The sequence below is a fragment of the Nyctereutes procyonoides genome, unplaced genomic scaffold (genome assembly GCF_905146905.1).
Source record: "Nyctereutes procyonoides isolate TBG_1078 unplaced genomic scaffold, NYPRO_anot_genome, whole genome shotgun sequence".
NCBI classification, from domain to species: domain Eukaryota; kingdom Metazoa; phylum Chordata; class Mammalia; order Carnivora; family Canidae; genus Nyctereutes; species Nyctereutes procyonoides.
In genome coordinates, this window is record NW_026575151.1 from 11,075,465 (window position 1) to 11,091,066 (window position 15,602).

At 36.0% G+C, this 15,602-nt stretch overlaps 1 protein-coding gene across 3 annotated transcripts in view; it reads left to right on the forward strand.

Moving 5' to 3' along the window:
* Window positions 1-15,602, forward strand: part of CNOT6L (CCR4-NOT transcription complex subunit 6 like) — a 113,692-nt gene that overhangs the window by 84,890 nt on the left and 13,200 nt on the right. For all 3 annotated transcript variants that reach the window (XM_055313093.1, XM_055313092.1, XM_055313091.1), the window contains exons 9-10: window positions 6,700-6,851; window positions 11,994-12,221. In XM_055313093.1, the coding sequence (XP_055169068.1) occupies window positions 6,700-6,851; window positions 11,994-12,221 (380 nt within the window). The remainder of the gene's footprint in view (window positions 1-6,699; window positions 6,852-11,993; window positions 12,222-15,602) is intronic.

A 15,602-nucleotide genomic window follows, 5' to 3' on the forward strand; every position in this document is an offset into this window, starting at 1 on the left:
TGTAAAGAAGGAACTTTCTTTGATTGCTTAGTTCTCAGCTATCTCTTTGGTTCTTCAACTACTGGTGAAGGGGCATTTGGATGGTGCAGTTGGTTAAGCATCTAACTCTTGGTTTCAGCTCATCAGGGTTGTGAGATGAAGGCCTGCATCAGGCTCTGCACTCCGCTTGGAGTCTATTTAGGATGCTCTCTCCCTCTGCCCTTCCTCCTCCACCCCCACCCCCACATGTGTGCTTGCTCTCTCTCTAATAAGTAAATCTAAAAAACAAAACAAATAATTGGTGAAGCTGAAATGATAAGATTCAAGAATGTGACCCTGTCCTCTTTCGTATTTGTAAGGGCCAAGGAAGGGAGTGTTAGTTATAAGGATGTACATACTATACTTTGTTCAGGAAAACTGTGTTTATTTTTCTGAACTTTTTGAAACCACAGACATTAAAAAGCTGATACTTTAAGAAGATTGGAAGTAAAAGTCAAAAGTGAGGCAATACAATCATTAATTATACCAATTAGGAAGTAAGTTGAAGGGTAGGTAGAAGCATGTCATAAACTGAATAATTGTTCAGGATTCATTTTTAAATGAAGAAAAGTCAGTAACCAAGCATGTATTTTAAAAACAAGTTGGCTGAATCTGTGATCTTTGCTAAGAAGACTAAGAAAAAGCAGAGGCTTGGTGAAAATGCTTAGGCAATGAGAAGGATATTTTAAATACCATGCACTGTAAAGAAGGGGTATACCCATTGTGAATTGTATAATCACTAATTGAGGATCAAGGTAAAAAACAGCTGTACAACTTCTATTTTGCTTTCATGATCTCTATTGAGAATTATCTTCAAAGTGGAAAGACTAAAGACGAAGTGAAGAGGAGATTGGTAAGCCAAGAGTCACTAAACTGCCTGAACTAGTTAGATTTCCAAATCAAGATAATTACATTCCATGGTAATAAAAGATCTTGCAAAAGTATGACTACAGAGTTGACATGGGTAATCTATTATGAATCTTGAAGTGTAGGAGAAGTTCCTAGGATATTGAAAATGAACAAACCCATCTTATTTTTCAAAAAGATAAGGTAGTTTGATATTCCCCAATGGAAGGGAGCAGGAAAGAAATCAAATTGGGCATAGAAAACAGAATTGTGTTATAAGCCTACAGCCTCAGCTGATCCTGCCTGTTAGCTTTGGAGCTGAAATGGTCTGTGAGAGTTAACCCAGGAGGGATCAAAATCCCTAAACTTTTATCTTTTGCTTTTGATCTATAACTGGATGTAGATCACTCCTGGAAGTACTTGACCTTGAGTGAGGTAGCTTTTTGCAGCTGGAGCAATTCCTGAAGGGTTGATGAGGAATCTGGACAGTGTGTTTCATATTCATCCCTTTGCAAAGTTTTTGCAAGTTCTAGGATTAAAACATACGAAGTACCTATCACAAGTTTTTTTTAAAGATATTATTTATTTATTCATGAGAGACACAGAGAGGGGGGCAGAGACATAGGCAGAGGGAGTGGCAGGCTCCATGCAGGGAGCCTGATGTAGGACTTGATCCTGGGACTCCAGCATCACTCCCTGAGCCGAAGGCAGATGCTTAACTGCTTAGCCACCCAGGTGTCCCCCTATCACAATTTTGACACAAAGTAGATATATCCTCAGTAATGGGCAGCATGTATTATCTTTATTATTGGTTCTGTCCTATTGAGAATTTCGATTATTTAAGAGAAGACCAATATTCTGTCCTATTGAGAATTTCGATTATTTAAGAGAAGACCAATAAACACACCTAAGATTTGTGAAAACCAAAAGGAGGGAGGGATATTTAATCTTTTAGAAAAAAAGAATGAAGCTTCAAAGTGTCCTAATCAGTGACTTCTCTGACATCAGCAATAGCAAATTTTTTTCTAAATAGGTCTCCTGAGTCGAAGAAAATAAAAGCAAAAATAAATTATTAGGGCTATATCAAAATGAAAACTTCTGCACAGCAAAGGAAATAATCAATAGAACTAAGAGGTAAACTATAGAATGAGGAAAGATATTTGCAAATGACATATCGGATAAAGGGTTAGTATCCAAAATATATAAAGAACCATACAACTCAACACCCCAAAAACCCAAATAATCCAATTAAAAAATGGGTAGAAGACATGAACAAATATTTCTGAAAGATGACATACAAATGGCCAATAGGCACATGAAAAGATGCTCATTGTCACTTATCAAGGAAATACAAGTTAAAACTACAATGAAATATCACCTCACACTTGTCAGAATGCCTAAAATCAACAACACAAGAAGGCACAGGTGTTGGTGAGGATGTGGAGAAAGAGGAATCCTCTTACAGTGTTGATGGGAATGCAAACTGGTGCAGCCACTCTGGAAAACAGTATGGAAGTTCTTCAAAAGGTTAAAAATAGAACTACCCTATGATCTAGCAGTTGCACTACTGAATATTTCTGAAAGAATACAAAAAACACTAGTTCAGAGGGATGCATTTTACCCCTATGTTTATAGAAGTACTATGTACAATAGCCAAGATATAGAAGCAGACCAGGTGTCCATTGATTGATGAATAAAGAAAGATTTGGGGTGTGTGTGTGTATCTGTGTATGTAATGGAATATTATTCAACCACGAAAATGAATGAAATCTTGCCATTTGCAAAGGCATGTATGGAGCTAGAGATTATTAAACTAAGTGAAATAAATCAGAGAAAGACAAACACCATATGATTTCACTCATATGTGGTATTTAAGAAACAAAACAAATAAGCAAAGGGAGGAGAAAGACGAACCAAGAAACAGACTCTTTAACTAAAGAGAAGAAACTGATGGTTACCAGAGGGGAGGGAGATAAGTGGGGGGATGGGTGAAATACGTGATGGCTGTAAGGGAGTACATTTATGATAAGCACTGGGTGACGTATGGAATTGAATCACTATATGATACACCTGAAACTAATACAACACTGTGTATATTAACTGACTGGAATTAAAATAAAAATTTTAAAAAATAACAAAGTATCCTTAGTATGAGTGGCTTAATGAGAGTGACTGAACTAATGAATAGAAAGTCATGAAATGATACTCAACAGAAATAAAGTGGCTACACTTAGATTATTAAGGGAAGGGAAAGAGGGAGGGATACAGTCATTTGAGAGTACAGAAAAATATATGTAGAAATGTTCATAATGGCATTAGTTATAATAGCTCAAATCAGAAGCAATTTAAATGTCTGCCACAGAATGTTAAATTATGGTGAGTCTGTATAGTGAACTATAATACATTTCATATATACTGGTTTTGAATATTTAATTTTATAAGTCCTTCTGATAGAATGTTTATTAATAAACCAGAATATAAAGTTATAGAGTATATCATAATTGTATAGGAATATTTACATGAAAATGCATGGAGAAAGGTCTGGGGAAATATATTGACTTGTTAGGATATTTGGTTGCACATAACTCTCAATTTTCTTTGTATTTTTCCTTGTTCCCAAATCTGTGCAATATGTATATTGCACAGTCATTTTCCCCCACTTATTTGTTGATAAGCATTTATGAAATGCGGGACTGAAGAGACCTGGTTTAAGAGGGAAAAAGTCCAGGAAGTTTTAGTTACATCTTAGTTCTCATTTGGTTTATGATTAATATGGCTTTCCCCAAAGTGCAGCTTCAGTCTTTATTAACAAAAATACGGTCCAAAATGAAGACCGCACTAGTTCATTTATGCCCAATTCTAGATACTGTACCTTTGGGAAAACTTGAGATGTTCAGGTGAACAACTGTCTCACACCATATATCCTATGAAGAATTGGCCATTTCTGGGACACCTGGATGGCTCAGTGGTTGAGCATATGCCTTTGGCTTAGGTCGTGATCCTGGAGCCTGGTTATCGAATACCCTATCGGGTTCCCTGCAGGGAGCCTGCTTCTCCCTCTGCCTATGTCTCTTCCTCTCTCTCTCTCTGTCTCTCATGAATAAATAAATAAAATATTTTTTAAAAATTGGTCGTTTCTTAGAAAAGATGTGATTGGATATTTAAAGTAGTGGCAAGTAGAAGAGATACTAGGTTTTATTCTATATTTGCTTAAGGAAAATATCTAGATCTAGATTAAATGGAAGTTAGGTACGGGGAAACAAAGACATTTCTAACTATTAGATACCCCCCTCCCTCATAACAACCTGACTTTGGCAGAAGTAAAATATTCCAGTACTAACAATATTACCATTAAGCAGGATTTTTATACTTTTAAAAATATATATTTTATTTATTTATTCATGAGAGACACACAGAGAGAGGCAGAGACACAGGCAGAGGGAGAAGCAGGCTCCATGCAGAGAGCCCAATGTGGGACTTGATCCTGGAACTTGAGCCAAAGGCAGATGGTCAACCACTGAGCCACCCAGGTGTCCCTTTTTATACTTTCTTACAAGGTTCCTGTAAATACACCTTAAGAGTTCTGTAAATATTTAGAATATATTTCAAAAATAAATACAAATAAATTATAATTTTAAAATAATATATTCACTCAAAATGTTTCAAATACCAATTTTTAACACTTTGGAAATTAATAATCTGTTTTGGATGTGCTGCTTAGTTGAATTGTTTTGGTGTAGACCTCTGAATCAAGTTTTTGCCTACATGCTAAGGTTTTCTGAGTTCAAGGTCAGTTATTTGCAAATTATATCTGTGTGTCTCTGTGGATCAGGATTTTTATTAATATTTTATAACCCAAACAAAAATTCAGAAATACTACTTAGCCATTAGAAACAACAAATACCCACCATTTGCTTGGACGTGGAGGGACCTGGAGGGTATTATGCTAGTGAACTAAGTCAATCGGATAAGGACAAACATTATATGGTCTCATTCATTTGGGGAATATAAAAATTAGTGAAAGGGAATAAAAAGGAAAGGAGAGAAAATGAGTGAAAATATCAGTCAGTGAGGGTGACAAAACATGAAAGATACCTAATTCTGGGAAATGAACAAGGGGTAGTGGAAGGGGAAGTGGGCAGGGGGTTGGAATGACTGGGTGATGGGCACTGAGCAGGGCACTTGGCAGATGAGCACTGGGTGTTATGCTGTATGTTGGCAAATTGAACTCCAATAAATTAAAAAAAAAGATATACACTACAGCCTGTAGAAAAATAATCTTCCAAGAGGAAAGAAAGACATGGTTTCCAGAGAAGACTCTTAAGCATTTTGAATGAATAAAAGAGGTTCTGCTTACGAAAAAGCAGAAATAAGTTGGATGCAGGGACTGATAACAAGACTATGATCTATACCCTTCGATTTGAAATTTTTATACTCATAAAAACATAACTGTTTTCAGTGATTGATTTAGTCAAACATAATACTTTATGTACGAGAATCTTACCAGAAATTGTTTGAAAAATATGTTCTGCTTAGATGTTTGGAAAAGTCTGGTATGGAGGATCGTCAAGTCTACCTAGAACATACTTTGAATCTTCCTTCTCTTTATTACTCTTGCCCTTGTTCTTCTCCGTGCATGAGAACTTCAGAATTGGGGCAGGGAGAGGAGTACTGTTTTTATCTAGCACAGTGTCCTGCAGCATAGTAAGATTTTAGTGTGTATTTATAAAGAGATGAATACATGCTTCAGTTTCAAAGCTAGGAGGAAGATGGGGTGGAAGCCTGTTAAAAGAACAAAGGTGTCTTCTGTCCACATAGTACTTAGGGAAAAGTAATTATATTTAGTTGGTTTTGGCCATTATAAATATCTTACAAACCTAATAAAACTAGGCTGTAAGTGGTTAAATGGCTTGCCCTAAAGTCATACTGCTATTAAATGTCAGTGCTAGATTCAATTCTATTAAGTCCTATAAATCTATAATACTTAGTTTGGAAGTAAAGAAAGAAAATACTATTCATGCAGAAACTATACAGGGAGAATCATTTTTCACCTTATAGAAGCTGTCTTTCTGAACCCTTACATATGTTTAACTCCATCTTTTTATAGTAAAGATCAGATGAAAAAATTGGCTGAGTTGAGATATGGGTGTGACAAATAACTTTTGTGTGTGTGTGACAAATATCTTTTTTTTTAAATATTTTATTTATTTATCCATGAGAGAGACAGAGAAAGAGAGAAAGAGGCAGAGACACAGACAGAGGGAGAAGCAGGCTCCATACAGGGAGCCTGACCTGGGACTCAATCCCAGGTGTCCAAGATCATGCCCTGGGCTGAAGGTGGCGCTAAACCGCTCGGCCACCGGGGCTGCCCTGTGACAAATATCTTGATGTGGTAAGAATAAAACTGCAAACAGCAGGGTAGTTAAATTTTATTTTGTTCTTTCTCATTAATCTATTGACTAGTTAAGGTTGTGTTCACCTTTAAATATCAGAAAGTTTATCAGAAAGTTCTAACAATAGCTTAAAGAAATGAGAGAAGGGCAATTTTCTCACATCAGTCCAGAACTGGTTTAGCTGCTTCCCAGTCCATAGTGGGTTAGCTTTTGCCCTCCTGCTTCTTACCACATGGATAAACCTATAAAAGGGCAAAGAGATATGTATGCAGTCTTTGCTAGGTGGCACTTCTTATGTCCCCCTGGCCAGGACTGATGCATGTCCCCTTGCAGATGGAAAATGACTAGGGAGACAGTGAATTTTTTGCTCCCTCATTTAATGTCTTTCAGCATGATAGTCCAGGTATCTACTATTACGCTAATAATCCATTGTGCCTTTTAGATTTACATTGGTGCAAAAGCATACAGTGGAATTTAACCAAGTGGCAATGGCTAATTCAGATGGATCCGAAGCTATGCTGAACAGAGTGATGACAAAAGATAATATTGGTGTCGCTGTGGTATTAGAGGTCCACAAGGAACTATTTGGAACAGGTGAGTGCAGTTTAAAATATTCTTACTAAAAATAAATACCATCTCATGCTTTCCCATCTCAAACAAGTACACAGACTCTTGCTTATTTATTGCACAGTTATTTTTTTCTTTTTGTCTTTAAGAAAGCTTAAGGGAAATGGGCAGGAAAATAGGACTAATTATGTAAACCATCATATATATCTAGGGAGATTACTTACCAGGTAATCTGTAAAAAGGAAAGGAAATAATATGCCATTATTTTCAAAAGGCTATTTAAAGTAGGAAATGCTTAGTTGGCTGAGTTTGGAAATTATAATGAGTTGGTTCTCTTTTTACCATATTTTTAGCTTCTTGAGTGCGAAATCTTTTATCTTTAAGGTTAAGTACTTGGCAAGTTTTTTCTAATTTCTTTGTTATATCTCAGTCATTACTGGGATAAGAGCAGGATCTTTTATCTACCTGGTAGTTATCTTTTGCATTTTAGATTATTTATAGCTTCCTTCAAAGTCAGAAACTCAATATGTACTTTGCATATCCAGACTTTTTTTTCCCCTTTCTCCTGCCTGCCTTTGAGCATTTCACTGTTTACTTAATTAGTATATTTTAGGCAAGAGCAAGGAGATGTTAAGACCACATTAGGGCTTTATTTGTAAACTTTTTTTAAAAATACTTATCATAGAAGAAAAGATGTTTGTCTTGAGTATTGATTTGGATTATTCAGACCATACCTATCTGTCCAAACCTTTTCTCTCTGGTATTCAGTTTATCCATCATCAAATAATTTTTGATATTTTATTTTAAATTTTTCTTCTTTTTTGGCCTTTCCCTTTTTACCTACTGTTATGTCCTTTGCAGTCTCATTCTTTTCAAAAGTTAGGTACCTCTTTTTCTGGTAACATGAAAATTGAATTTCTTTTGAAGTTTTATTCTCCTTTTAATTTTCAGAAGAGTAATTATAAATTATACAGCAGACAGTTTTGCATTTTGAAATATGTCTCTTACTTCTATAAGAGGAATTTAATATTATAGAAGGTGCTTATGGCTCCATTGTTTTTAATAGTTGCTTAATCTCAAAAAAATATTTATTTATTTATTTAGATAGAGTGTGTGCACTCAAGCAGACAGAGTGTGTGCAAGCAAGCACAGCAAGGGCAACAGCAGGCAGAGGGAGGGAGAGAGAGAAGGAGACTCCCCGTTCAGCAGGGAGCCTGATGCAGGCTCCATTCCGGGACCTTGGGACTACAACCTGATCCGGAGGCAGACACTTAACCGACTGAGCCACCCAGGCACCCAGTAGTTTTGTTTTGTTTTGTTTTTCTTTAAGATTTTACTTATTTATTCATGAGAGACAGAGAGAGGCAGAGACACAGGCAGAGGAAGAAGCAGACTCCATGTAGGCAGCCCAACGTGGGACTTGATCCTAGGACTCCAGGATCACACTCTGGGCTGAAGGCAGGCGCCAAACCACTGTGCCACCCAGGGGTCCGGTACCCAGTAGTTCTTAATTTTAATATAGTGAACATTTAATCTATAGCCAGAAGTGACACTATAAAACTTCTCAGAAAAGGGTAAAACTTAGAGAATTTGGGCTGTTAGATTTTATCTTATCACATTGCTTTAAATGGACTATTTCTATATTTGTAAATCATATAACCGATAAAGAATTAATATCTAAAATATATAAATAAGTCATAAAGCTCAATAGGAAGAAAAATGAACACTCAGATTAAAATTTGAGCAGAGGTACTGAAGAGACATATCTCCAAAGAAGACAGAGATGGCCATCAGGCACATGCAGATATTCAACATCACTAATCATCAGGGAAATGGAAATCAGAACCACAATGAAGTATCACCTCATACCTTAATATGGCTATTATTAAAAGGACAAGAAATAACAAGTCTTGATGAGGATGTGGAGGAAAGAGAACCCTTATATACTTGGTGGAAATATAAACTGGTATAACCACTATGGAAAACAGTATGGAGGTTCCACAAAAAAAAGTTAGAAATACTATGTGATCCAGCAATTCCACTTTTGGGTATTTATCCAAAGAAGATGAAAATACTAACTTGAAAAGAGATAGGCATCTCCATGTTCATTGGAACATTATTTACAATAGCCATGACATGGAAGCAACCTAAGTGTCCATCAACAGATGAATGGCTAAAGAAAAGGTAGTATGAAATGCTATTTAGTTATAAAAAAGAATATCTGCCATTTGCATGACATGGATGGACCTTGAGAGTATTATGCTAAATAGAATAAGTCAGAGAAAGAAATATTTTATAACCTCACTTATATGTGGAATCTAAAAAACAAAACAAATGAAGAGACAACAAAATCAAAATCATAGATACAGAAAATAGAATGGTGATTCCCAGAGGGGAGAGGGACTGGGGAGTGAGCAAAATGAGTGAAGTGGATCAAGAGGTACAAACTTCTACTTATAAAATAAATAAGTTATGGGGATATGTACAGCATGGGGGGGCTATAGTCATTCATATATATATATATATTTTTTTTTTAATTTATTTGAGAATGTATGTGCACAAGTGGGGAGAGGAACAAAGGGAAAGGTAGATGCAGATTCCCTGCTGAGCAGGGAGCTCAATCCCAGGATCCTGAGATCATGACCTGAGCAGAAGGCAGATGCTTAACCAGCAAGCCACCCAGGTGCCCTAGTCATTCATGTTGTAAAGTGTACTTGAAAGTTGCCAAGAGAGTAAATCCCAAGAGTTTAACTTTATATGGTGACAGATGGTAACTAGATTTACTGTAGTGATCATTTTGCAATGTATACAAATATTGAATCATTATGTTGTACATCTGAAAGCATTATTATATTAAGTATACCTAAATAGAATTTTAAAAAAATGACTACTTCTGTCACATATAACAGACACTTCAGTTACTTGTTTATTATTCAACATTGAAGGTAAGTTTCTTTTTACTTTACTAAGATAATAATAAACTTTATCAAAAGTGTAGACTTAGAAAATTAGGTCTTTTTCGGTAGAGTTTATATTTTCAATAGAAAAATTTAAGAGGCATTTCTATAGATTTTTTGGTAGTTTTGATTTTCTGGAAATTACAGTTAATATGCAGTATAATATTTCAGGTATAGAATTTAGTGATTCATTACTTATATACAGTATTCAGTACTCATCACAAGTGCCCTCCTTAATACCCATTACCCATTTAACCTATCCCTTCACTCCCCTCCAGCAACCCTGAGTGTGTTCTCTAGGGTTAAGAGTCTGTTTTCTGGTTTGCCTCTCTTTCTGCCCCCCTCCACCCCAATCTTCATCTGTTTTTTTCTTTAAGTTCCACATATGAGTGAAATCATATGTATGGTATTTGTTTTTCTCTGACTGGCTTATTTCACGTAGCATCAAACTCCATCCACATCATTGTGAATGGCAGGATTTAATTCTTTTTGATGCTGAGTAATATTTCATTTTTATGTGTGTGTGTGTATGTATATCTTTATCCATTCATCAGTAGGTGGACATTTGGGCTCTTTCCATAATTTGGCTATTGTTGGTAATGCTGCTGTAAACATTGGGGTGCATGTATCCCTTCAAAATGGTATTTTTGTATCCTTTGATCCTCATAGTGCAACTACTGGATCATAGGGTAATTCTATAGAAATTTTAATAAAAAATGAATTTTGCATGTTTACTAATATTGCAATAGTACAAAAGTATATAAAATAAAGAGAAGTTCCTTATCTCATTCATACTCTTTAGGAAAAGCTCTTGCTAATTTCTTTACTCATTACTGATATAGACTGTATGTATGTAGTTTTATTTATTTATTTATTTATTTATTGTAGTTTTATTTAAATGGCCTCATACCATGCCTACTGAGCTTTGTATTTTAAATACTTTTGAATATCTTTCTCTGCCTGTACATGGTAACCAAGTTTTAATGTTCACAATTTTTAATGTATTATATATTTTGTTTCCCATTTTGAAAGTTAATACTATGTTAATACTTATTTTGACAAAATTTTAAAAACAGAATTTTAGGGGGAAGAAAGAACCTCACATATTTTCTAATTGCATTTCTCACTTTCCAAATGAACCTGAGTACCAAAGGTTACGTGACCATCCCAACATGAAAATAAACAGTAAAAAAACCAGATTTAAAACCCCAAGTGTCCACATTTTGAGAGCACACTATCCCCTAAGTCTTCATTTTAAAATTGCTTTATTTGGGTATTGTTTTTATTTTGTTTTATTTTTTTTAGAGAGTTTATTTATTATTCATGAGACAGAGAGAGAGGCAGAGACACAGGCAGAGGGAAAAGCAGGCTCCATGCAGGAAGCCCAATGTGGGACTTGATCCCAAGACCCCAGAATCACACACACCCTGAGCCAAAGGCAGACACTCAACTACTGAGCCATCCAGGTGCTCTGTTTGGGTGTTTGGTATGAATTTGTTTTAGTAAGAAACTTTCTTCCTTAGTTAATTTGTATAAATTAATATATATAGTATCACTGCCTTTTATTGTCGATCCATCACTGATTTGCTCAGGAAGTGCAAGGTGAATTGAGTACTGGGCAGTGGGAAGAATTTAAGTTAAGGTTTAGGTAATTCAAATAACTGAAAGCCTGCCTCACTAGGTAATTGTGATCTTTAAATGATAGCTATTTAAAGTGCTTGTTTACCTCAAGAACTCAGCAAATCAAGGCACTAAAATCAAATGTTGATTATATCATGATAAAATTCTTAACTTGGGTGTATAAGAGCAGAAATTGGCAAACTTTTTCTGTAAAGGGGCAGATAGTTAATATTTTAGTCTCTGTGGGTCACCTACAGTCTCTGTTAGTGTCTTTCAAAGAAATTTTTGTAGAATCCTTTAAAAATGTAACACCAGGCTTATTAGCTCATATAGGCTGTACAAAAATAGGTGGTAGGCCAGGTTTAGTCTGTGGCTGCAGTTTGTCTACCCTGATCTAGAGGAGTAATTCCCATGTTGGAATTATCAGAATCTTAGCACTTTAGCTTCTAAGACATTATGAGATAAAAGGGAAGGTATAAATTAATGGGAAAAAAAATAAGGGACTACAGGGTTTGGGGAGAAAAACTTAAGCTAATTGCTTTTTGGATATATAAAGCATAATCTTACCTTTTTTTCTACTGTTTAAATTTAGGTATGAAGCCTATTCATGCTGCAGACAAACAGCTGCTTATAGTGGCAAATGCCCACATGCATTGGGACCCAGAGTATTCTGATGTGAAACTCATCCAGACCATGATGTTTGTCTCAGAGGTTAAAAACATTCTGGAGAAAGCCTCTAGTAGGCCTGGCAGCCCAACTGCAGATCCTAATTCCATCCCGCTGGTGCTATGTGCAGATCTTAACTCATTGCCAGATTCAGGTATTTATGACATCATTTCCTTTTGCTTTTAGTTTTGCTTTAGCTTCTAGTTGAAGGGCTAGCTTGCTCCTAACTTTTGAGTGGAGAATTTTTCTGTGAAATTAGGGAATGTATTAGTAAGAATCCAGGGATAATAGGACATGGGGTAATTGCAGAAAGTTTAGTAAAGAAGCTATTTCCAAAAATTTGTACAGGGTTAAGGCAGTACTCTATTACTAAGGGAATTAGGTACTCTACACCACATCTACACCTCAACGTTTGGAGAGTGGTGGGAACTGTTACCAGAACTTGGAAAAAGTAATTATAAAGAGAGGATTATGTAGTAGGAGTGATGGCTTTGAGTTAACTGATGCTATTAATCTCTGACATCAACAAAAAGGGAGCCAGGGGTAATATATCCCCCTGTCTCACTCTACTGTCCTGCCAGTGCTGCCCATTGACCAAATTCAACTAGAAGGTAGAGTGGGGTGGGGGGGTTTGCTGTTGATGGAAGTAAAAAAATCAGCATCCTGAGGCACCGAGTGCAATGGAGAAGAAACAACGAGGAAATATTCAGCACGAGTAGTTTAATAAGCCTGGCAACTTTTTTTTTTTTTTTTTTTTGAGGATCTGATGCTGCTTGCTAATCAGCTCTTTTATTACATAGTTAACAAACAAGTAGAGAAGCTTTTTTTTTCGTTTTTTTTTTTTAAATTTCTTTTTATTGGAGTTCAGTTTGCCAACATATAGCATAACACCCAGTGCTCATCCCTCCAAGTGCCCCCCCTCAGTGCCCATCATCCAGTCACCCCAACCCCCCACCCACCTCCCCTTCCACTACCCCTTGTTCATTTCCCAGAGTTAGGTGTCTCTCATGTTTTGTCACCCTCACTGATATTTTCACTCATTTTCTCTCCTTTCTCTTTATTCCCTTTCACTAATTTTTATATTCCCCAAATGAATGAGACCATATGTTTGTCCTTTTCTGATTGACTTATTTCACTCAGCATAATACCCTCCAGGTCCCTCCACGTTGAAGCAAATGGTGGGTATTTGTCATTTCTAATGGCTGAGTAATATTCCATTGTATACATAGACCACATCTTTATCCATTCATCTTTCGATGGAAACCGAGGCTCCTTCCACAGTTTGGCTATAGTGGACATTGCTGCTAGAAACATCAGGGTGCAAGTGTCCCGGCCTTTCACTGCATCTGTATCTTTGGGGTAAATCCCCAGCAGTGCAATTGCTGGGTCATAGGGCAGATCTATTTTTAACTCTTTGAGGAACCTCCACTCAGTTTTCCAGAGTGGCTGCACCAGTTCACATTCCCACCAACAGTGCAGGAGGGTTCCCTTTTCTCCACATCCTCTCCAACATTTGTGGTTTCCTGCCTTGTTAATTTTCCCCATTCTCACTGGTGTGAGGTGGTATCTCATTGTGGTTTTGATTTGTATTTCCCTGATGGCCAGTGATGTGCAGCATTTTCCATGTGCTTGTTGGCCATGTCTATGTCTTCGTCTGTGAAATTTCTGTTCATGTCTTTTGCCCATTTCATGATTGGATTGTTTGTTTCTTTGCTGTTGAGTTTAATAAGTTCTTTATAGATCTTGAATATTAGCCCTTTATCTGATATGTCATTTGCAAATATCTTCTCCCATTCTGTAGGTTGTCTTTTAGTTCTGTTGACTGTTTCTTTTGCTGTGCAAAAGCTTATTATCTTGATGAAGTCCCAGTAATTCATTTTTGCTTCTGTTTCTCTTGCCTTCATGGATGTATCTCGCAAGAAGTTACTGTGGCCAAGTTCAAAAAGGGTGTTGCCTGTGTTCTTCTCTAGGATTTTGATGGAATCTTGTCTCACATTTATATCTTTCATCCATTTTGAGTTTATCTTTGTGTATGGTGTAAGAGAATGGTCTGTTGAAGAGACTGTCTTTTTTTCCAGTGGATAGTCTTTGCTTTGTCGAGTATTAGTTGACCATAAAGTTGAGGGTCCACTTCGGGATTCTCTATTCTGTTCCATTGATCTATGTGTCTGTTTTTGTGCCACTACCATACTGTCTTGATAACAATGAGACTGAAGAAAGAGAAATTAAGGAGTCAATCCCATTTATAATTGCATCCAAAAGCATAAGATACCTAGGCATAAACCTAACCAAAGAGGTAAAGGATCTATACCCTAAAAACTATAGAACACTTCTGAAAGAAATTGAGGAAGACATAAAGAGATGGAAAAATTTTCCATACTCATGGATTGGAAGAATTAATATTGTGAAAATGTCAGTGTTACCCAGAGCAATTTACGCATTTAATGCTTGGCAACTTTTCAATGAATTCATTAAATGATATATGAATACTGATAATTAGATGCAGAAAACTGATCCACATTCTCCTTGGATTTGACATTACTTCTTGAGCTGTACTAAACCACTTTATATCCTAATTTATATTATTTCAGATCTTTGTAAAAAATCAGTTCTGCATTTTAGATATTAAAGTTCAAATGTGAGACATTTAAGTGTTACTGTTTTTCTATTACTGTAGCATATTCTAAATTTTTTATATTTTCAATAAACTATTTTAAATTATTTGAAATAATCATTCAACAATAAATGTGAACCCAAGTGCTTGCAATTTTCATAAGTCACAAATCTAGAAAATATCTTTACTTTTTCTCCTTAGCAAATGCTGAAATCATCCTTTTGCATACTTGTCTTTAGCCCCTAGCCCAATTGGCACCTTAACCATGTCTTCCTTTCTCAGTCCTTTTTTGAGTTGAAATCCTCTCAAATATGTTTCCCCCACTTCATTTGATTTGTATAAGCTGTCATTGACAGTGCAGCGTGGTGAGCTGATTCTAGAGCCAGACTGCCAGGGTTGGATCCTGCTTCTACCACTTGCAGGTGCAATCTGTAAGTTCCTCATTTTTAAATAAGGGAATAATTTTAGCCACCACATAAAGTTGTTTGTGAGGTTTAAGTGTGTAAAGCACTTAAAACAGTGCCTGGTGTATAGTAAATGCTAGATACATGATAGCTCCTTTTCACAGTACTGATACTGTGTTCATCACTTATTCATTACTGTCATTCCTGATCACAGAGATAGCTAACAGTATTCAATCATTATCAGCAGCAGCAGCGGCAGCAGCATTGTGATATATTTTTCATATTTACTTGTTAAATGGAAGCAGTGTATTTTGTGAATGGTTCTACTTTAGCTTTTTATACATATTTAATATTTTTTACCAAGTAGTTTTTTTGTAGCATATAATGTCCCTTATATAGTATCAGACTAAAAGAATTCACTATAGTTCAAAATAAAGAATACTTTCTACCTAATATAGACATTGAAATGTTGAAGATGCAAAGTCTATTTTTGTTGTAAATGACTTTTTATTTTGTA